The 23077-nt window shown below is 41.3% G+C and overlaps 1 protein-coding gene across 1 annotated transcript in view; it reads right to left on the minus strand.

Moving 5' to 3' along the window:
- The window catches only part of UTP20 (UTP20 small subunit processome component), a 65263-nt gene that overhangs the window by 38379 nt on the left and 3807 nt on the right, over window positions 1-23077 (minus strand). The window contains exons 6-25 of the mRNA XM_074166786.1: window positions 22617-22698; window positions 21453-21590; window positions 20878-21033; window positions 19672-19818; window positions 19014-19148; window positions 17592-17669; window positions 16778-16956; window positions 14603-14758; window positions 14013-14101; window positions 11468-11573; window positions 10089-10239; window positions 9602-9664; window positions 9125-9283; window positions 8117-8193; window positions 7114-7193; window positions 6220-6463; window positions 5045-5248; window positions 3175-3265; window positions 952-1037; window positions 265-390 (exon numbers count right to left, since the gene is read on the minus strand). Coding sequence (XP_074022887.1) covers window positions 265-390; window positions 952-1037; window positions 3175-3265; window positions 5045-5248; window positions 6220-6463; window positions 7114-7193; window positions 8117-8193; window positions 9125-9283; window positions 9602-9664; window positions 10089-10239; window positions 11468-11573; window positions 14013-14101; window positions 14603-14758; window positions 16778-16956; window positions 17592-17669; window positions 19014-19148; window positions 19672-19818; window positions 20878-21033; window positions 21453-21590; window positions 22617-22698 — 2547 coding nt within the window. The remainder of the gene's footprint in view (window positions 1-264; window positions 391-951; window positions 1038-3174; window positions 3266-5044; window positions 5249-6219; window positions 6464-7113; window positions 7194-8116; window positions 8194-9124; window positions 9284-9601; window positions 9665-10088; window positions 10240-11467; window positions 11574-14012; window positions 14102-14602; window positions 14759-16777; window positions 16957-17591; window positions 17670-19013; window positions 19149-19671; window positions 19819-20877; window positions 21034-21452; window positions 21591-22616; window positions 22699-23077) is intronic.

A 23077-nucleotide genomic window follows, 5' to 3' on the forward strand; every position in this document is an offset into this window, starting at 1 on the left:
AACTGAAATGATCTCACAGTTCTCTGTAAGCCTTAGAAGTAGCAGTAGTTACCAAAATGCTGTTTTTAAAGAAAACACCATTTACGTAACACATTACATAAAGGTGTTAATAAGGAAACCATACAGAACATCACAAACTAAGTTGTCAAACCACACCATTAATCATAGCTTTATCTCAACTGTTTAAAATGAGAAGCAGCAGCAATACATCTCTTCTCATGGTACTTTGACATGAAACCTATAAACCTGCACTTCATGACACACCTCATAAGAACAGGGATAAGATCTGGCCGATGCTCTGCTTTTACTACTGCAGTCTCCTCAGAAATACTGAAATGGACTATTTCTTCTTTAAAGCTCTTGTCCTCCAGAAGCCTTTGCAAGTTCTCCCTGAAAGTAATAAACACTATTATTATGAGGGCACGTAGGGGTTGTAAAAATAAGCAAACACACACACATCTCTATACTTACTTACCTACCTATCTAATCTATGCTGTATATAAAATATTGAAGTACTACGTTCCTACCCTTTTATCAAAAAAATACTAAAAAAATCAAGCAAGTTCAATCTAATTGCATAGGAAAGTACCTCCTGGACAGATTCTGAATAGATTATTCAACCACAAACTACAGTTTTATGCTGTCACTTTCTCAGAGTGGTTATAAAGCATCTCTACAAATGACCTCTTTGAAAAAGATGCAATTACTAAGGCACTCAATCTTCTGGGACAGAATAAAAGTGTTGCCATTTGCCTGTAAACAAAAAAAGTAACACGGACCAACCTTGAGACCTTATTTCCCGTTTTAGATAGGAAACATACAGCTGGCTAAAATTAAAATTTATACATATGTTTTCAATAAATACAGGCAGGGCTCTCTCTTTGAGGCAATTGACTTCTGCTCTAACAGCAGGCTCATTCACTGACACTAAAATAATATAAAAGCTTTTACCTGTATGGCAGTAGATGAGGATGCTTGTACGTCATTATGCAGTCAAGAGCTATTCTCTGTACACTCTGGTCTTGATGGGACAGTAACTGCAAATGACAAAAGAAAGAACTTGAGTCCCTGACTAGGAGACAAAAGTTCTTACTGCAAATAGTGAAACAACCCAAAGGCTCCAAGCTCAAGCAGGTTTTGGACAAGCTCATCAGAATAGAAACAGAAGGTATGTGTTGCCAGCATAAAGCCAAGACGCAAATACACAACTGTCACTTACAAAAAGCAGACATGGTCGCTGGTAGCTCATATATACTTTTCCCTCCCACCTACATAGGATAGTTATAACGTTTGTTTTTTCATAATTGTCTTTTGGACAACTGTCAGCTTGCATTTTTAACCTCCAAAACTATTACCAGTTGTGCATCTGGGAAGACTGGATTAAAAAGTAGACTACCCAAACCATCCCAAGACACCTGTCTGTCTTTCCTGTGACAAATACAAAATACTCGTAAGACTTGATATGCACTTGATGTGCAAATTTTCACTAAGATTTGCCACCTCTTGAAGAGGACTCCTCATAACCAGGCACTAAGAAATATAGATCATTTCCCCAAGTGGCACCCTTATCAGTTCTTCAGTCTCCTACCAAACAGCACAGGCTAGAATCATCAAAGGTCACTTTGCCATGATGTCCCTACACCAGATGGACACACCAGCCCTGGCAATACATATGCTAAGACACAGAAATAGCGAACAGTAAGCGATGAAGTAATCTCTCTTATGTCAGGTTGCTCTTCACACACTGTTTTGTCCGGTACACACTGGCTCAATATTTTCCTAAGAACACACACAAGGAAACACATGGACCAACTCTTCCTAATCCAAACTCTGAGGTCGACTGAAACAGAGTGGATTGTTCATTAGAGATTCTCACATTTGGGGAGTAATGAATGGACCTTCCAACTCCCACACTGGGTGCCAGGTGAAACCCAGGGAACTAACAGGTTCCTACCGTTTAATACAGTTCTACAGCCCACTGACCACAGCCTCAGAGAACAGAAATTGGGAACAATTAAAACAAATCCCAATGATCTGAACAAATCCACAAATCGGGAACCAAAAACCCAGTAAAATGAATAAAATATCCTTTTAAAGCGTGTAGGATAAAGACCTAGAAACTCTCTTCAGAGTCATATTTTTGACAATTCCTTCAGGGAAATCCCTCAAAAAGGAATCTTATCAAACAGAATATTCTTCAAGAAGAAATCCGTTTTCTTTCTTAATGCCATGCTTATAGACTGTGACTCCTCCCATCCCATTTCTTCTTAGATTTGTTTTCCTGCCTCCCTTACTTAAAGTCAGAAAAGCATTTTGATTAGAACAAGCATTATCTAGGCCCTGCTCTTTAATCCTTTTCCCTGCTTATTCACTTAATCTCCATTTATCTTCAGTTTTGATACTGACAGTGACTTACACACTATGCACTGACAGTGCATATACCTATAACAGGCAAAGGAACGTATCATCAGCCACTAAAAAACAAACAAACAAGTAAAAGAAAAACAGAGAGAGAGAAAGAGACATACACATAAAATATTTGTATTTCCTTTCCCTTTCTGCAGAGGGATGCTTTTTTACGCTTTTATGCTTTTTCATAATGATGGTCATGACTGCATTTCCCCATCCCAAGTGCTAGACGAGGATCCTGAAATTTCCCACATTTTGTATCTCAAATCACAACAAGAAATGCTGAAAGATATAAAACTGTAACAATTTGGAAAGAACAGCTGATGCAAAACGATCTGCTGTTCACACTGACCATACTCTTTGTAGACACATCACTGTAGGACAAGGACAAATCTCCTTGGGTCTTACCCAAGCTTTGGATTCAAAATCCTCTTCCAGATCCTGCTGTGCAAGTGGAACAGACTCCCTCTACAGCCACTCCTCCACCTTGCCAAAGACTACTACTTGTCTGCTGCCAGATCTGTTCGCACGAGCCACTCCTGGCAAACTAAGCAGGTCTTTGCTAACTCTAGCAGGTCTTTGCTAAAGGGGCTCATTTCAAGTGAAGCCTGCTAGGAAGCCTTCTCAAGGACAGCCCCTTTTTCACCTTTCATGGCTGGGTTCAGAGAACGGTTTCTGCAGTCTTTGCAGAATGCAGACACTGCATTCAAATAAGAATGATTTCATTTATTAGCCGTAATTCCAAAAGACAGCAAATAGCATCACCTGGGTATACAACGCATTCAACTTCTGCTCCAGATACAATGCACGAGGATTTGAGAATTTAGAGAAAACTTGTAAGTGTGCTATTAGTTGCCTGCAAAACAAAACAAAAAAGTTTTTTTTTTTAAACGTCCAGAAGAGACAATCCTGCATTATCATACACAAATGGGGAACGTTCATTAAAGCTGATTAACAAGAAAAAAGAAAAAAAAAAACAAACACAAGAGGATCCCAAGTCTGTAAGTCTCCATTTCAGAGACACAGCAAGAGGTGTCCTGCTTCCTCTCCTAAGCAGCTCCTTCAGATGTCACTTCACTGCACAGAGAAGGCTCTTTCCTTGGTAGCAATGGATGGGCTCAGCTTTTGGCGTGAAAGGAACACAGTCAGGAGGCAGCTTGCTTCTTTCTGCCAGCCCAGTGTGGAACACCAAATAGCTGAATTTATCTCTATTTATTTACTTGTCCTTAACTGGTGCCCATTTCACTCCCATCAACATTTAAGGGCTGCATTTAGCCACAAACTGTGCTGGGCTGCAAGCACAGATGGGAGTCAGCGCCTCTAGAAGTGGCTGTGTCACCCCCTATCTGCCCCATCTCCACTTTGTGGGAGGGGAGAGAGGTGACCAGGGTAAGGAAGGAGTGAAATCTCCTCTACCATATGCTCTGTGGGGCTGGCAGCGGCTGCCCTCATCCAGCTGCTCCCCCTGGTACTTTACACTAAACTCTCCAGACGCTTGGCTGGGCTGCTGTCCTCCATGGCTGGGCTCAGCCAAAGGACGAGTACAACATCTTCTGACAACCCCACACTGAGCCTGGGGCAGCCGTGGGTCCTCCCATGGTGCAGCCCCATGACAGCTCTGCCCCACTGCATGAACTGTCCAGGGTAAAAACAAAGCGAGGTCACCCCAGAACTCATTAACATGCCTCCGGTAAATCTTTTATGCCTTTGTTATTGCTGCCGGGAACTAATGTTTCCACCTAAGTACATGGACATTTTGAGATGGAAGTTCGAAAAAAATAAATAAAAATCTGGGACTGTCACTGTATTTTAATTGCTGCTAATTTACAGATACAAGCCAGAATCTGGGAACAAAACAAAACACCTATCAGACACCTGGGATTAAATGACAATTCAGGTTACATATCAAATACTCATCGTGTTCCATCATGTAAGGTGACATTTCGAACTTTTCTGTCATTACAAGGGCCATCTTTTGCAAAAAAAGTGGTAAAACACAAATCTGTGTGATGTATTTGTAATGGATATTTCGCAGAGGTCATCAGGGTAAAAAGACTCTGATCAGAGAAATTGTAGAGAATTCACACTGTCACTTTTTCCATGTATTCAGCACTGCAAACAATGACAGTACAACAGGATGTAGCTTCAGTCTGAAACACCACCAAATAAAAATCTTTGTTCCTATGAAGAAGACCAGGACCAAGATTTATAACAGGTAGGCAATGGCAGAATCCCAATATTAAAATACGTAAATGAATAGTCTCATTTTTCAAAGTGCTTGGCAATGGCCATGGCTTTAAAAGACTAACAGATACATACAGAGAAGCCAGGGGAAGCCTTCAAAAACTTCAGAATGGCTTCAGAATACAACATAATTTTTGCTTAAAGTAACACAAATCACAGATTGTCAGCAGGTAGTGAGATAATGATAAAACCTGGGCAGGGTCTTTGGATATTTAGTACTGTGAAGGCAGAGTTTCTGACTCTGAAATGCCTATAAACCACTGAAAAATTAGGAAGTGCAAGCAAAAGAAGAAAAAAGAATATATATACAAGCATAGCTTTTATCTCAACACGAGCTGCTGAATCCGCCTTTCCATGAAAGCACAAGCAAGGGAAAACTAAAAATACTTACTTAGCAGCAGCTCTTCTTGTTTTCTTTTTTGGCAGTCCTACAGTAATTGGTTCCCCTTCTTCCTTTTCTTCTTCCTCCTCCTCCTCCATAGCAACATCATTCACCTCTTCACCAGGTATTTCTTTTGTTGCTACTGTACCACTACTTTTCTTTCTAAGATCCTGAGATGGAGCCACTAGTGAATCTGCTGGGTAGTACTCATTTCTAGGTTTTTAAAAAAAAAAAAAAAAAAAAAAAAAAGAACTAATAAACACAGCATTTTTCAGGGTTTCAGGACAAGAACAACTAGAAACGCCACAATCCACCAGTCTCATTATTAGTGGCACTATATCTTGGGACACTATATGGCTAAAAATTCCCAAAGAGGCATATTTCAGCAAGTATATGCTTCTTTGCCTACAAGTTGCAGAGATACAAGGCAGTGACCAAATACACTAAAGGAAACTGGAGATACCTGGTGGAGAGGAGAAGAGAAATGAATCACTAAATTACTAGAGGTCTGTAAAGAGGCTGTGTGGAGGCCATGGGGGTTGTGTTTGCTTGAATGGGCAGTACCAAGTACGGAAGTGTGAGAGTTAAGTAAGGAAACTAACCTACTACAGTACGGTTCCATTTTTCCAGGAAGGCAAACAAAACACAGATTTTCTCATCATAGGAAAGGAGTATTAGAGACCTTCCCCTCCCATAGATCACATCTATCCCACATGCATCATGCTATCTGATATGCACACACATGGAAACACACCACTGCTCTCCCTCCAGGGCCAGGAAACTGAATCAGCCTCTAACAAAACCAGTATTTTCCCCATCTTGGGGGAAATATTTTGGTCTTCTGTGATTCCAAATTAAAATGTATTTTCATTTTTTAAAAAAAGGAACTTTATTTCCACTGAAATCACTCCCTAATGGGAGTAACGAGGCTGTGACAGTGGCGAGTCAATAAATGAGAGACTGAGCAGCAGAAACGTACTGCCAGTTTCATTCAGTCTGCTTCTTGTGTGATGTTTCTTCTAACAGAATCCACACTTCAATCAAAAGGTTATCTTAACTGGAAAGACATCTAATCAGCCATGCATTCAGGAAACTATGTCTGTAATGGGATAGCCATAGTCTTAAAGCTCAGCAGCACACTGAAAGCAACGCGTCCTCTCAACTGAAAGATGAATCTTACTTACCTAATAAATCTCAAAAGAAGTGGGGAAAGTTCCCTTGACCTAGGCTCCACTCTGTCTGGAAACTTATCCAGTGCTTTCCACAGTAGAAAACGGAAGTTTGTGTGGTCCAGCCGCTCGCTACAATCTGTTCTAGTCCTCAGCTGCTCCAGGAAGACAGTCCCCACCCCTCCTTCTGGCATCTTCTCACTTTCTGTTTCAGCAATGCTTTCCTCCTGTTCACCTAGCTCATTTTGCAGCTCCATTTCTGTAGAACAGATGAAGAAAATCTCTTCACATTACTTCATAGTTGCCAGTAGCAAGGTATCAATTCCCCCATTATGAAAGTAACACTTTTGGTGAAATGTAGCTGGTTTGATAACTGTATTTAACACTGACCTGAAAGACCCACATTGCTTAGAAAGTACTCTAGGATGCCTTACAGCCTTGGCGTGTCTCAAGCTCAGTTCTCTTGAATGCTCATGGCTTTATCATGAAATCACAGATTCCATACACCCATAGGTAAACCTCAAGAGCACACCCAAGAAAGACATTGTTAGCAGAAATTCCACTGAAACTATGGAGCAGAAAGGCAGTCAGCCCCATCCTACAGGTTTTGTCATTGCTCCTGGTCAATCTGGGCAGAGCCAGCCTCAAGCAGGGACAAAACTGTTGTGTGGCTTCCCACAACCTGCAACTCCATCCTGTAATGCAGGAGCTTTTTCTAGCTACTTCTTGGTGTTCAGGATAGAAGGAGACACAGTTTTCTCCCAAGCCTCTCCATTCCTGCCCTGGACATGATGCAGGTAGTCAAGAGCCCTGGCTCTGAATTCCCCCATCACACGTAAATTTGGGGCACATAAAAACAGTCATATCATTCACAATTAGCTGGGTTACTGTCAAAACAACGTGACTTACCAGCATAGGTAGCAGCCCTCTCCAAATGTTCATATAAGATCTTCCAGAACTGTTTATTCTCCATTTCCTTTGCATGAGAACTAACAAACCATATGACAGCATGAAATTAAAAGGGGAAAAAAAAAGCAAAAAAAAAAAAAGTGCCATGTGTTAGGCAAGTGTGTAACACTAGGCAAGTTAACAACTAACACAATCAGAGGCTTTGATTACTGCTTTAATGTGGGTGTCTCAAGGCAGGACATCTGCACAATACAGCTGTAGCATTTCCCTTGCCTTTACTCATGGATCCCAAATGTCAATTGTTATTAAAATAATCTGGTTGTATCTCATGACTTCAAATGAACTCAAATTAAGTAAAACGTTCTCAAGCTTTCTACTGAGTCCTGTACAGTAACATCATATAGAACCAAAGGAAGAATTAGCATGGACATATCTTTTGAAGAGCTAGTTTAATATTTTTTTATTAATTCACTAGTTTGAAGGGGAAAATCCCATCCTTTTTAATCATACAGCAGAGGGGAAAAAACAAGAAGATAAAGTCATGCTAAAAGCAGAGACTGATTTCAGTATTTAGATCAGCTGTCACTATGATAAATCTTCCCTACTCTTTAGGAGGATTTAGAGCTTTTCCAGTAAGGACAGAGAAATCAGAGATGGGGAAACTGAGAGGGACTTCCTGGTCCTTTAAGCATTTGTGAAATACTAATCAAATCCTGCTACCTTTGACTCAAAACTCTGATGCTACTTGATGCTATTTGTTTCTAGTTGCTGCTAGCTCCCTTTAATACTCAGAAAAATCAGAAACTAAGTTATAAAGTAAGAGTCTACACAGGTTGTGATTTATTTGAGAGATCAAATTCATTTCAGATGATTTCACATGAAGGTTCTCACGCACAGATGTCTCCAAATTGGACATTTTTACCTCAGCTTTTGTTCACAGAACAATGGGAGGAACGTTCTGTAAGACAACCACAGATTGCAGCATCCAACAGCATATACTCACTTTATGAGTTCAATTACAGGATCCCAGAGAGGGCTGAAGTTAATATAAAGCATTCCCAATAAATACCGAAGAGGCACCTAGAATAGCATACAATACCATCTTTACCATCTTGTTGAGATGTAAAAAACAATAGTTAAAGACCAAAAAACCTCTTCTAGCCCTTTTCCTCTCAAAGAGGAAACTTTGATCAAAGAAGTTCTCAGAAGTACTAGAAGTAACGAAGCAAGTCACACACCATCATTCCATGTCTCATAGCTGCATGAGGGAATCAAGTGCCCATTTACTGTAAGCTGCACTGAAATCTAGTCACTATACCATACATACCATGAATGTGCAAAAACCAGTTCAGCACAGCAGACCTGGATTGCCTGCCCCCTCTTGAACTTCAGGGCTGCCAGAGCAGCATTAGGGGACTCAGAAAGAGGAAAGATTGCCCTGAGGAGTCCTCATCATACTAGGTCTGGAAGTATATCCTCTGGTCTGGCTCCTTGCTGACCTACTGACCTACAACCCTTCCTCACAGGAGCTTACAACTCAAAGTAAAAAAAATTATACAGGTACAGCAACAGCCAGAAAAATAATTAAAAAAAAAAAAAAACTCCCACCAAATCCATGATCATTTAATTAGTAAAATTGTGACCCTTCCAGCATCTAGAATGTGAGGTCCCCTTTAGCTCAGCAGCAGAGGAGATTCAACAGTCATATGCATCCTAGATTTTCAACCTGCAGCAAGATCTGGAGGCAAGGCTCTCCAGTGCCCAACAGGAGTCCTACCAACGTTCAACCATGCTGAGAGTATGGCAAGGTCATGATTTTAAATTTGCTCATGACTCACTTCTCTCTGGAATCATTTGCCTTCCTTGCCATGATACCAAAACCTGATTAATCTGGGTGTTGGTCATTTATCTAGATACCACTGTTCTACTGAATATCCAAGAGAACACAATAGTTCCAAGGACAACTGGAATAAAGGAATGTGACAACTGCTTTTTGATAACAACTACTTACCTCCTGCAAAGATGCACTTGGTATTGCAGACTGCACGACATCATATCTTAGTTTCCTCAAATGGAGAAGTTTCTCTCTGTAATCATTCACTGTTGCTGGCACAAGTTCTGCTTGGAGCAATATGGCAAACACTGGCTGGATTTCCCCTGTGCCATCACCCTGAACAAATGAGTGACATGCATTTTGTTAGAGTATCCTTTTCTCATTGAAAGGAATTTCAACAAAACTACAGAGTCCCAGCCATTTTGGAGCAAAGAACAAAGTCAAGGGACTTGCTCTGTTTTCCACCACTTATGCATCAAAACTCACACACCTGAAAACATCAGGAGGCAGGGGGACAAAGAGACAGAATTGGAATATGAAAGCACAAAAAAACCTACCAGACACATGCTCTGTTTCTGCAAAGTGGAAAACAGTTCACACACAATATCAAACACAAATGGTTTTGAAATGTTAAATGAAACATTTTAGCCCTACCTCAATCTGTGTAGAAGGTGGATTCTCAAAACGGTTTAGAATTCGGATAGTCAACAGTCGGACCTATCCAAAGAGGAAACATGTTAGAAGCATGCCAGAGAATGCAGGCTACATACACAGACACATACACACCTACACAGAGGTTAATGCTTTGCACAGGCGGTCGATCTCACCAGGCTCCTCCTGGAACTGAGAAACAGATGAGCTCCTGTAGTCTAGCAGGCAATTCAAAATGAATACATTAGGGTCCTGCTCCAGTTCACCTCTAGGGAAGAGGCAAGCACCCTAGGGCTAAAAGTTAACCTCTGTTAACTCATGCCCCACAACAGCCTCTTAGAAATGGACACAGTCCTAAACAGATACTACAGAAGTAATTGCTTTACTTAGTCTCCTGTTTCGCCTTTAGCCTTTGTCATTTAACTCAGTTTACTTAAATTGCGTTGCTAAAATACAAATCATCTTGCCCATGCTCAAGAAAGTAGATTACCTTGGAAACACCGGTGGAAATATTAGGTTGCAACTTCTCAAACAAGTCCATCAGGTTCCCTTGGGAAAGGGGATCCTGGCATCCACACAATGCCAACCTCGTGTAATAGAGATCAGCTAGCAGCAACGCAGAGGGGTCCGAAGGGAAAGTGCTAAAACAACAGAGTGTGTTATTAGCATACAGAGAGCACTACAATAATAATATTTGAAAATAAGGCAGTAGTGATGATAACAATACCCAGGGAAAATTCCACAGGACTTCAGACTCTTCTGGCACTGGCAGGCCAGTGAAGTCAGACTTCACCAGCACGCTGGCTTGCAGCCTCAAAGCCCAATCACCTATGACAGCCCAGAAGGCATGAGATTCCTCCTTTGCATTAATCAGGCTTGTCAGGCTGGAGTTAGTGGACTGGACCCACACACACACACAGCTGCAGAAAACAAATCTGCATAGGTCAGTCAGGGGCTGCTGCTACTGCACGGGTGCCCAGTCAAGTGTTCAATTTCAACAGAAAAGAAATAATTTAGGCTTAGGTGAGACACCAGGAGTCCTGCCGGCACCCAGGGAAGCCTCCTTCTGCTACCTTATAGCCCTTGCTCCAAGTGGGTTTCACACCCCCAGCCCAAAGCGGGCAGAAAAACACTAGACTGAAGCTCCCTGCCAAGACTTCCTGCCTGATCTGGGCAAGCTGTTTTATATCCATCATGCCTCAGACATGGGCACCATGATTTCCTAACCTAGCAGGATGTTTTGAAGTTCAAGCCACCAAAGACTTGGACATGCTCCAGCCCAACAGTGATGGGAGGTGGCAAGTTCCGCAGCATTTGCTGGAGAGAGATCAATGGTCTCCCTTGATCCTTCCATCACTCGGTTATGTGTGCTAATTATAGTATAATAGAGCCACAATAAATAAAATGGAGCATACAAAACCTCCTCCCACTGTGGAGCAAGCACACACACGAGTATGTAAGGACATGGAGGATTCCCAACACCACCAGCAGACTGCAGAAGTTCAGGTTTCTGACATAACTCAGAAAGCACTGTTCCTGTCTCTTTTATCATTATAACAAGACACAGTTATAAGCATAGCACTCGTAGGTAAAACTTACTTGACACACTACCCTGCAGCTGTCTAAGAAAGCTTCAGTTTGCAGAGAAAATATCACTGAAAAGACACTACATCTACCTGCTTTTCCAAACAAACAGAGCCTACAACACTGCTACCTTACACAACCACAGTACTGAAGCAACGTGCTGGCCTAACAGAACAGTCAACACACAGAGAGGCATTTAACAAGCCCCTGCACAAAGGCAAAGCCACCTCTTTGCTCTACCAAGAAGAATCACAAAGGATCACGTAACAGGTAGAGTTTACTTACGCCACCAAGCTCTTGACACGCTCCACAGGTAACAAATGTAGTATTTCAGAAGACTCCGCCAAACTAAGAAGAGTACTCACAGCTTGGCAGACCACAAACAGGCTTCCTGAAGCAGAGAGAGAACAAGAACAGCCTGTATATTTACTCAGCTCTCAATGACTTGGGTTTGTATGGTGCGTACCCATCCTGAAATGGCTGGAGTCACAGAAACAGGGTAACATAAGGGTCCCAGAGCTGGCACGTGCATTTTCTAATCATCATCATCATCATAACCCATAAAGGAAATGCTCCTCTGGCTGTCAAAGTAGATGTCTACTCCAGCAAGCCACCACTGAAAGCTGTGAGCAGCTCCCAGTTTGCCTCTGTTTCCAACACACCCACGTACACAGGGAGCAGAGACCGGGAGCTAAGAACTGCTGCAGGAGTCTCAGACAGCTCTATGCTACAAATGGCACTCAGAAATGAAGAAATGTTGCCCAAATTGATACAAATGCAGGAAAACAGAAGCAAACTTATGTACTGATGCTACCACACAGGTGTCTATAAGCTTTGACCCTTCGGCAATGCACTACTGTATGAGATCTTGAAAGCCATGTACTTAAAGGCTGAATATCTGTTAGTGAGTGGAAAGTTTTTGACTTAATTTGTTGCAGCAATCACATCTCCTTCCTAAACCTCTCAGCCTCCTTTAGAGATGGAGGGTTTCCCAGAAGCACAGGAGAGTCAAAGCCTTTCCAGGAAAGAATAGGGAATGGCAATTCCTTTCCCCTGCCACTCCTAAGTTCGAAAGTGAGTTGTTTAAAAAAATATACGAAAATTTCTCTCTCCTTCATCTGTTTCCAAGCAGAAGAAACACTGTTCCTAAGCCAGGCAAACTGAAGAACGTTTTTAAAGGATATAATTTTCTTGCATACTGCCAGCTGCCAAGGTAAAGAAGGGGAAGTGAGCATTCATTTCCCACTTTTTCCTTTGAAAATACCCCTTTATTCCAAGTTGCCTAATACCCCAGGTGCGTGCTGAATCCTGCTCACCATTAACCTCCACAAGGAGCTTCTCAGAGAGGAGAAGAAACAGTAAGTAATGGCAGGATGAAGCTTTCTGCATCTATAGTGTAAGGGCACAGGTTCCCAAACTGTAATCTGCATGCCATTTGGTAGTAGTATGCCTGTATTGGGCAAAGACAGCAGCTCCCATCTCACTGTGGATGTAACTATATGATCAAGAGGGTAAGCACTTCCAGACAGGCAGTTGCCCCTAAAGAGCTGCCAGGGGTAATTTGCTGTTGCTCTGTCCCAGCTTCCCTGTACTCCTGCAGGAACTGTAGAAAAACACCCTGTTCTGGGACTCGCACTTTGCCTCAGGCTACAGAGGCCATGCAGGTTCAAAAAGGGTGCACCGTGCTGGGGCGTGCTGTGCACCGGCAATAAGGAGAGGCAGTAAGGAGGAATTGTAGAGATTATGGAGCTGGAAAGAATGGCGGAGGATGAAGAAAGTGTCCAGGAACCCTAGTCTGGGAGGAGAGTGAGGAGAATCAAGCAAAGAATGGAGCAACAGGAGGCAGAAGTGTAGGACTGAGACGGCATTTGCTTTCTTTTCTCTTATGGGCAAAAGGAAAAATAGCAACTTGCCTCCTGCACACACACAAAGCTGCTGCAGAGCAGCAACTGCTGCCACCAGAGACCCAAGGAAAAAAGGTTTGGGTATTCCTTTTTCAGAATAAGTACATTGCCACTAAAATAATCACAGCAGCATGCAAACCCTACAAACAGGATAGAAGAAGCAGCTAAACCCAAAAGGAACATGCTTGACAAAAAGTAGAGAAGAAAAAGCAAAAGCCAATTGGCGGATACCTTTAGGAATGTTAATAAAGGGATAATAAAGGAAAAAGGTCAGACTCTAGACAAGCACTTTCAAACCAAGGAACAACGAACACTGAACCTGGGGCATTCCAATACTTGCTTATATTTGGCACAAGGCCAAATCCTTGCAATCTGACTGAGTTAACAACTGCCCTGCCCAATGAAAACTAAGGTTGAACTTTTTTTTTTTTTTTCCCCCCAGAGAGGGAAGACAATGAGTCACCACCCAGGCCTGGAAGAAAGATGCAGCATTTTAGAACTGGTGCTGTCACTTGGGTCAGAGATGGTAATGTCCCAAACTTCACACTATAGGTTTGAAATAGTCTAATTGGAGCTTGTGAGTCAATAGACTCTCCTCCACTCAACTGCTTCAGCCTGGATCTGGTTTAGATTGATTTTCATCCTCTTTTTTCTCACTTTCTTCTTCTCCTTCCCAATTATATCCATCCTCCACTTTGCAGAACATCTGCTGCCCCATTGTTATTATCAACAGTATATGCAGAATCACTTCCTGGAGGGTGTTTTCCCCAAGCTTTGCTTTTCTAGTTTTACTTGAGCTGGTCAATAAATTTGGGTACAATGCTACTGCTACTCATTTTCATGCTTTGTGTCATCAGAAAAATGGCTTTATAATTTTTTTTATGTATCAACAAAAAGCAAATAAACAGGCAATAACCATAACTGACCTTTGCAGAGGCTTCCTTTCTCAATGGCTGTGAAGAGAGAGTCTATAAAACTTGTCACATGGGGCAGAATGTTTTCTTTGTCCATTGGTCTGTCCAAAATAAATGGGAAGACTTTTATCACTGTTACACTGACACCCACACACATATAAAAGCTTTCTTGCACATCTGTCTTGTATTATATTAGATAGCTCACCCCAAGTTTGAAACCAGCGGCGAACCATTTATGCTATTTCCAATTCACAACTTAAATCGTAGCATTCACTGCACCTTCTTTCCAACTATTCCTTCCATACAAGATCATCATATTTATTGGAAAAAAAAAATACTGTCTACTCCTCTAGAGAGGACAGTGCTCAAAACACAGAAACTGAAATGTGTCAAGCAGGCCATCAAGAAACTGATATTCTAGCTGATATAACTATTGACTCATGGTATTTCCACACAGTATTTTTTTCACTTTCTAACCCCAGTTTCCCCAAACTAGAGTTAGTAATTATTGCCCTTCCCTTAAGTAAAATGATTTCTGACAGATAGTGAACTAGACAGTACCATAAAAATAGGTGACAATAGTACCTTAGAATATCCCTTACCTAATATGTGGCAGTACAATCAAGGCAACCCAAGGCTGTGAAAGGTCAGTGATGTCTTCCTTCTCCGGTAAATGGATTAAAGACAGTACATGATCCAACACAGGTACTTCTGCTTTTCCTCCTTGTCTTTTGCTTGTTTGTTGCCTTGTATTAGAGCTAAAAATAAAACCAAGCTTTTTAGTAACCACCACTGCATATCAGAGATTGTTCCTTTTTTCCCCATGATACTCAAAATTATGTTTGTTACTTCCAGAAAAAAGGACTTGGACAACCCAAGGGATTATTGTCTCTTTAATGTCCTCCACAGCACAAAACATCATCTAGCCATGCTGAGGAGCACAAAACATGGCCCACAACATCAGGTCTTTATTTCAAGTTCAAATAGTACTTCCAAAAGGAAAGACAACAGTTCTCAGTTGGGCACCCTCATGATTAGGACATAAGGCCTCTATGAGCACCTCAGAGTCATCGTTGTGATTACTGTTAATAAACCATGATCACACGGACATAGACAGACTAATGGATGACAGAAAACAACCAGTGAGCTAAAAGTTTGGGGACTGAAAAGGAATCACAAGCTGAGACAAATCAACAAGCCTTTTTGCAGGCAGAAAGGGCTGACAACATGCTGGAACATATGAACAGGAGTATTTCGCACCCCATGGACAGCAATCTTTCCATTCCACCCAGTGCTTGCAAGATCACAGTTAGAAGCCTGCATAGGCTCCACCCTTCAAGAAATACAGAAGCTAGCAAAAAGACAGCATCATGAATCATTAGAAAGAAAATTTATGAGATAAACCTCAAGGAATGCTCATTGCAGGAGGGGTTAGACTAGATGATCTTTAAAGGTCCCTTCCAACCCCAACTATTCTATGATTCTTATAAATTAAGATTGTTGGTCCAAAGATTTCAGATGTTTCTGATGATCAAACCCTGTTTGTAAAAGCTGGATGCAAGAAGTAAGAAATAATCTGCTCTTTATGTTCCCTGCAGATAAGATAAGCAGCAATGGATTTAAACTGCAATAAAGGAAGTCTAGTTCATTACAGACTGGGGAAAAAAAAAACCAACCAAAAAACCCCAAACACCTTCGTAACCATAAAGACAGGAAAGTACTGGCACAGACTGCCAGGGGCAGCTTAGGAATCTCCAGAATTTGAATATTTAATAACAACTTGGTCAGACATCTTTCAGGACTGGTTCAGGACTTGCTAATTCCATCCTAAGTAGGAGATGGGGTACACAACTCTTGAGATGTCCCCCAGCCCTAATTTCTACCACTGAGATCACAGGAGCACAAAAATTCCCACGTAGGACCAAGAGCGTCTCAGCTATGTACTCCATACCATGGAAAATCAAGAGAGATGAAGAAAGAAAACAAGGGAAAAAAAACAAATTAAATTTTTTTGACTCAACCTTCTGTTCTCTAATCCCCAATACCTCCACTCTATTAAATAAAAATAGGAAAAACCCTCAGAGTGGATTGCTTTCAGGAAAGATAAAACCTTATAGAAAAGGCAACACAAGTCACCACATGGCAGGTGAAAGTTTTGAATTATCTAAGCTAGAGTGATTAGAACAATCAGTACCAGTAAATTAGTAACAGTCATTCTGTGCTCAACAGTGGTTACGCCAAATCTTTCCAAAGAGGCTCCAGGGGAAAAAAGCAACCATTTCATTGCAACCAAGCTGTCTTTGCAACTAGAAGCAGTCAAGCCGTGCCAGCATAGTCGCTGTATCTGGATTAATTACCTGCCCTTTGGCACCCAACCGTGCTCAATGGTAAGACTGTAGCACTGCTGCCAAGAAAGATCCTGGGCAAGATGTATGCATACAGGCAAAAAAGAAGATGCACAGGCAGGATGTTAGTAATGATGACAACCTGGATTGCAGAACTCACTACAAAGATTGACCACTCAAGTTAACAAATCCCCATCACACACCTACTGCAACACTCACTAGTCTTTTTACATCAAAGAGAACCTTTCCAGAGCAGTATCTCTTCTCAAATAATCTCAGAAAGAAAAGTTGGATCCTACCGTATCACTTGGTTTGCAAACCTGCCAGCAACACAACTCCAGCAAACACTGGGGGGGCAACTTTTATGTAGCTTTGCACTGCCTTCAGGCCATGCAGACACATCTAGCGTTTGGTAAACTTGAAAAGTCTCACCTGACAGGCGATTCAGTGAAAATGAGAGGATACTTTTCAAATGCCATTGAACCAATTGTAGGAGGCTCTGCTTTCACCAGAATGAGTTTAGCCAGAACTGCCATTGCCTCATCCTTTGTGATGGCGTCTGTGCCAGAGAAGCAATGCTCAATGTACTCCAGAAAGCATGGAAGAAAATGCTGAAGAGGAGGGAAAAAATAAAATAGAATAAAATAAAATAAAGTCAAGGATTGGCAAGTCTCTTTAACCATGATCAAATCCACAAAAAACTCCACATAACACCAGCCACAGAGGAATCCAAACACTCATAAATGAGCCAACAAAACACCAGACTTACCAGTCCTGGTGTCCCCAGTCACCAGCACACGGGCATTGTTTTACCCCAGCAGGGACAGTGATTTGATGTAAAAATTCAGTTTTCTCCAAATCTAGTCTCATCAAGACATTCCAGATCCACAGCTTTACTTTCATCTCCCACTCCATTTACTTAATCTGATTCCTCACAGATCATCTGTTCCAGGCTCTTCGCTCCTGCTTACTTTCTCCAGAACCCCTTCTCTTCATCTTCAGCCCACCCCTTTAATTCCTAACAGACAAACTTCTTTTTTTGAGCACAGATACCTGTCACCTTCTCTAACACCTTCAACACAATGGCATAAATAACCTCTTTCATTCTCACCAGATCATGCCAGAAGTTTATATAAATGTCAGGTCAATACACAAAAATGCTTCAGCAAATAAGGCAGGTGAATATACTAGGGATTCCCTCCTTTGGCAATAAAAATAAACGAAATGTACAAAAGCTTCCACCTGCCTTCTCAAATTGCTTCATTGTGAACATCGCTTCAGAGAAGTCCAAAAGAAAGCGCCGTTCAAATCCACTTGCAAATATCTGCAAGATGCAAATGAAAGGTTGACAGGAACACATTAACAAGAGACATTTCATAGTCAACTCTCCATTATCCACGGGACATTTTTTTACATTTTCTGAGACACCCAGCCTGGCTCTCTGTTCACAGCTAGCAGGGCTTATTAGTTCAGGTACACACAGTAATATTGTTTCCAGTGACAATTCAGGTACAGAAAAGCACAGCCCTTTTTAACAAGCCCTGCTGACACAGTCCTTTTTAACAAACCCTGCTGGATCCAAGCTGGCTCTGTGCAAAGACAGCTTAGGTATCTCTTTAGTGTGATGTGGAAAATGTAAGCCGAAAGTTCTAGGACTGCAGCACAGACATACCAACTGGCAGGAAACAGCTCAGGCCCAAAAGGTCTTTCAACTCAGCATTTTTCCTGTATAGCAGGTTGCAGAAAGTTTACTACCTCATGGGCAGAGCCAACCTGTGTACTTCTGAAAGACCCAAGATAGGAACATTCCTTTGTGATACCCAGGATCAGTGCTCCTCAATGCTGAGATGTGCAACATCTCCTGAGCAAAACTGGACTCGCTACACAGGCAGAACCAATCTTACTTCAACACAAGCCAACACTGAAGACCAGACAAAATTTGATCTTTTGTTGAACAATTGCAACAGCCTTGTTTTCCCATTGTATTAGAACATGACATCTTAATTTTCAAATTTTTTTTTACATACACAGTACAACTATGGTCCACACTGTAAACTGAAAAATTATAATGCACAGTAACAGGAAAACTGAAGAATTAGACTCCACAGTAGCATCTTCTATTAATCTTTGCAACACTGCATTTGATAAGAATGTATCCAGCTAATCCTGTCAATGCTTCAGGAGCAATACCAGTACTGAAATATGCCTACCCCTGTACTTTCTAAATCAAACTGCACTTGCCTGAACCTTGTTCACAAAGCTAATACATGCTGACTACATGTTTGGCAGTTTAGTGAAAAATGTACTTTTTTCACTAAGTCCAACTCACTGACCTGGTTTATAATCTAAGGCAGAACACATCCCTTCTCTGTTCTCCCTTCTTTCTCTACAGAGGCTGTAGCTGTTTGAAACAGACCCTGGTTTTCATTGCAAAGATGTCTGCCATGATGGCATTGCTACACTGACAGTCTGCGTGAGACTGTCAAGGAGTCCCAAGACCACAGCACATACGATTTAAGGCACTGGGCAGCTTCTCCCCTACCTGTGCAAAAAGTCTAAAGGGAACCTCGTAGTCTATTTCCTAGCCTGAAGTGCAATGTCCTGAAATCAGCCTGCTCTAGGGAACTTGAACTCTGGGATTTCTGCTATATGCAGCAGTCTTTGTTACCTTCTCAATAGCTTCTTTGGTCAAAGAATCAGGCAAGAGAACATTCTCAGCCAATAGGAATGCAGAAATGGTGTTCAGCAGGGTCTTGCAGCAAGATGACGAGAGATCTGGTGTTTGCAACATTTTTAATAAAATCTGAAATTAAAGAGGGAGAAATTACAGTTGTCTATAAAGATAGTGATTGTCTGGTCTGAATGATCTGGACAGTCCCTGAAGCAGGAGGGCATGGTGTTCTAAGCTTCAGCCCACAGAAATGAATCCTAATAGTCCTGTTAAAAGTTTGAAAGCACTAAACCTACATTTGAACCAGAGTCAAACGTATGTAAATCTGGTAGAACTGCTCTACCATTGATATGGGGGTCTAGGTCTCCTCCACAGCGGCAGGAAGTACAGCTCGGCATGGTCTGTAGCAGCAGCAGCAGCCTGCTTTTTCCCATGCTCATTTAAAAGAGAACTACACCAGCATTACAGTCTGGAAGTAAAATCTCATGGGATCAGAGAGGTACCAATACCCACAATAAATGCCTCTGTTCACTCAACTCAAATCCCAAGCCCACTGATGCATCAGAAATGTGTACGAGTGATTCAGCTCACTATACTTCTCCCATATTCAATTGATACTTCTCTGGCACTTCAACCAAAGTGTGGTCTGACCTACCCGACAGACATCTTCAGGCACTGAGATTTTGGATCCATGCGCATGTTCCACCAGGATTAGGTATGCTTGCAGAACCCTTTCCATCTGCTCTGAAGCTATACAGCAGTTGGCCTTAGTTATTTTCCTCTGCAAGTCTAAGAGTGACTCCTGTTTAAATGAAAAAGGAAAGCAAAATGTTTCAGATAAATCATCAGACCTTGTTTCACTTAGTGCTATTTGAACGGCATTCTAAAGAATCAACATCTCATCGGCCCAACAAACTATTGTTGACCCTCTTGTTCATGTTCAACAAACTAACCCTTGCAGAAACACTCTGTGATTCCTGCTACGTAAAAACACACATCCCAGATTCCTTGGACAGAAACACAAATACCTCCCAAGATGAGGGCCTCCTGAAAGGCCAACGTGCGACATACAAAATAGGAAAGAGGAAGAGAAGTAAGTATTTGGTCCCAGACCCACAATGGTATGGAAGCACCCAGCTTCCACTGGAATTATCAGAACGTAAGTACTTTTACACTTTATGCATCATTATGCTAATGTGGATGCTGAGAGATTACTCATATCATCTACATTATACAGATAATGGAGCTGCTCTGAATCACTCCTGTTACTGTCCCTTTCTGTCCAGGGAATATGAATTCCTATGCTTTATCCTATAAATTGAACCCAATTTAGAGAGCTATCATAGACTACGAGAATATTCCCCTCTCAGCAAGATACCCCCAAGCACCCACTGGTTCCCAGGGGAAAAATCAATCCTTGTTAAAAATAAAGGGAATTACATCACCAATTTCCAAGATTTCATCACAAGTGCAGATGCTGACTCAGATGCCAGAGATACAAAACATCCAATGGCAAACTATTCTGTAGCTAATGACACTTAAGACAGTAACTGCTTTCATACTGGGTGAGGTAGAAGGAACGGGATGGGATTTTCACAGGGTGGCAGTTCCAAGAAGGAACAAATACAACTATTTAGCGATGCTGAAAGACTACTTTAAAGTTCATGTGTACTTGCAAAAGAGGGTGCAAAAGTGTCATACACATGACAATGTACTTAATGATTCCAAAGCAGAAAAAAAAAATTAATTCTGGTCCAATATGACACAAACACTTTTCTTGGTAAATGCACAGAGCTTTTTTCACTCTTTCATAAATACAATAAATAAACAAACAAACAAATAAATAAATAAATCAGTGTACCTCCAAGCACTTGAAGACAATGTCAAAATGCTCCTTATGGATATGGAGTGCAGCTGATCTGATCATCTGCTCAAAAGCTTTTCCTACAGTTACCCACGGTAGTTCAGTTTCTTCTTCAGTAATAGGCCCCAGCTTTAAGAGAATTAACTTCATAGCCTGCACAGGAAAAAAGCACATCACATCCTTATACTCAGAAAATAAATCTAGTAATCCTAATATACTAATTAGCCATATACTGCTAAAATATTTCAGTGATCGCGATTCTTTCTAAAATGACTACAGGGAAAAAAACAACCACAAAAAGGCTATCACTTAAAATGTGAAGTATCTGCAAGCAGTACTATTTTAATATATACGAATATTAGGAATATTGCATAGGAATTCCTAAAAACAACCTTCTGTTCTTAAAGAATATTCTTAGAAGAAGGCTTTCCGATCTTATTAAGTAATGAACAGCATGCTTATCACCAAGGATCCACTGAGGTCAACCGGACAACACTCAAATCATTTCACTGAGCGCTGCCTAAGGCTCCATTACAGCAACATTTAAACCAGCAATCTTTTCTTGTCTTTACCGTCTCTGCACAAGAGTGGAACATGTTTCGAACACCCTTGCACATCTCAAAAAATAGCCGTCCTACACCTTCCACCTTCTCAGGGTGTTCCCCCAGGTCACGAAGCATTAAATTGAAGATTGTGTTTTTATCAGAAACCTACAAAACATAAGGAGAAAAAAAAAAAAAAATTATCTTCTACTCAGAGCTGCCAGATGCATAGAAGCAATTAAATGGCTCCACAGCACCATGTTATTCTCCTAGACCTGCCTTCCCCTAACAGTTCAAACTAATTATTTCTGCAACCACACAAGGAAATTGAAAGGAGAAAAACAATCAGCTACTCAGTCACTACAGCCCCCCTTGCTACCTCCCCCAAGATGTACATAGGTCTACCGAGGTCACTGCAGCTGAAATATGTGCTTTTGATTGTTATGATTTTAGAGTTAAACATGTGCATAAATGCACCATTAAACTGGTCCCAACTGAACAGAGAAGAAAGTACAAACTGAACACAGAATCCTGTCATCCAAAACTATAACCGCACTTAGGAATACCGCAAGGACTCCTGGCCCAAGATTTTAAACCCCTCCTTTTCTGAGGATTTGACTTGAAGTTCAGCAATTTCTGAACACAGACAATCAAACAAATGTGCTTTATTAAGGTCTCTCAACTTAGAAATCCTAGCTTTTGTATACTTTGACTAAAAAAAAAACAACAACTACCACTCTCTTGCGTTACTCCATGAGAGGCTGCTGTCTGATCTTGATTGATCAGCCTGGGAACATTATATACTCTGATTTTCAGGAGTGCAAAAAGGTTGTCATAAGAATTTCAGTTCTACAAAGGCCTTAAAGCATTAGTGAAAAAGCCAGTGAGCAAATGTGCACTTAAAAATGAAAGCCCCCCTTCTGCAAGATTATCTTACCTTTTCTAGTCATTTTAGATAAACCAACCACAGACACTGCTCTTAAAACAGAGTGTGCTAAGGCCTCTATTTGCCACTGTTGTTATGAAGTGCACGACATTCTCAGTAAAACATACACTAAAAATGACAGCTCAGGACATGCTGAATGCCAGTTCAGGCCTCATTAACCCTTCTTTGGAGAAAACCTATTATTACACATTGAATCCAAGAGGCACCACAGAATGGAGATAGTGTCAAAATACAAACACATCTCTTACCTTTCTCAATAGAAAGACAAAACTTTCAGCAGCAAAGTTTCTGATGTGAAGTTTGTGGTGAGCCAGCAGGGTGCTGTACAGGCTACAAAGACACAAAACAATCCACTGTCTTAACGGCAATGCAAGAATGGCCACCAATTGATTTTAAAACTTACGTTTTCAGTTTACATTGCCACTTTTTACAAACACTAAGAATCTGTCCTCCTAGAGAGGGTAAATACACTCCTCAACTTGATTCCTTCCCTCTCTCCGTGGATAAAGAACAGATTTTTGCAAAGGTTAAATGACTATGCCAGGCAAATTAAGCTGCATTCAGAAATACCTCTAAAATCTCTGGATCAACACAGATTCAGCTGCAGCATCAAGCTTTTTCAATATATATACGCAGCAGCAGCAAAGTGAAACCAAAATTGATTTGATAAGCTAGATTTGTACTTCAGTTGAGCCAACATGCTCTCCTG

The sequence above is a fragment of the Numenius arquata genome, chromosome 2, assembly GCF_964106895.1.
Source record: "Numenius arquata chromosome 2, bNumArq3.hap1.1, whole genome shotgun sequence".
Lineage (NCBI taxonomy): Eukaryota > Metazoa > Chordata > Aves > Charadriiformes > Scolopacidae > Numenius > Numenius arquata.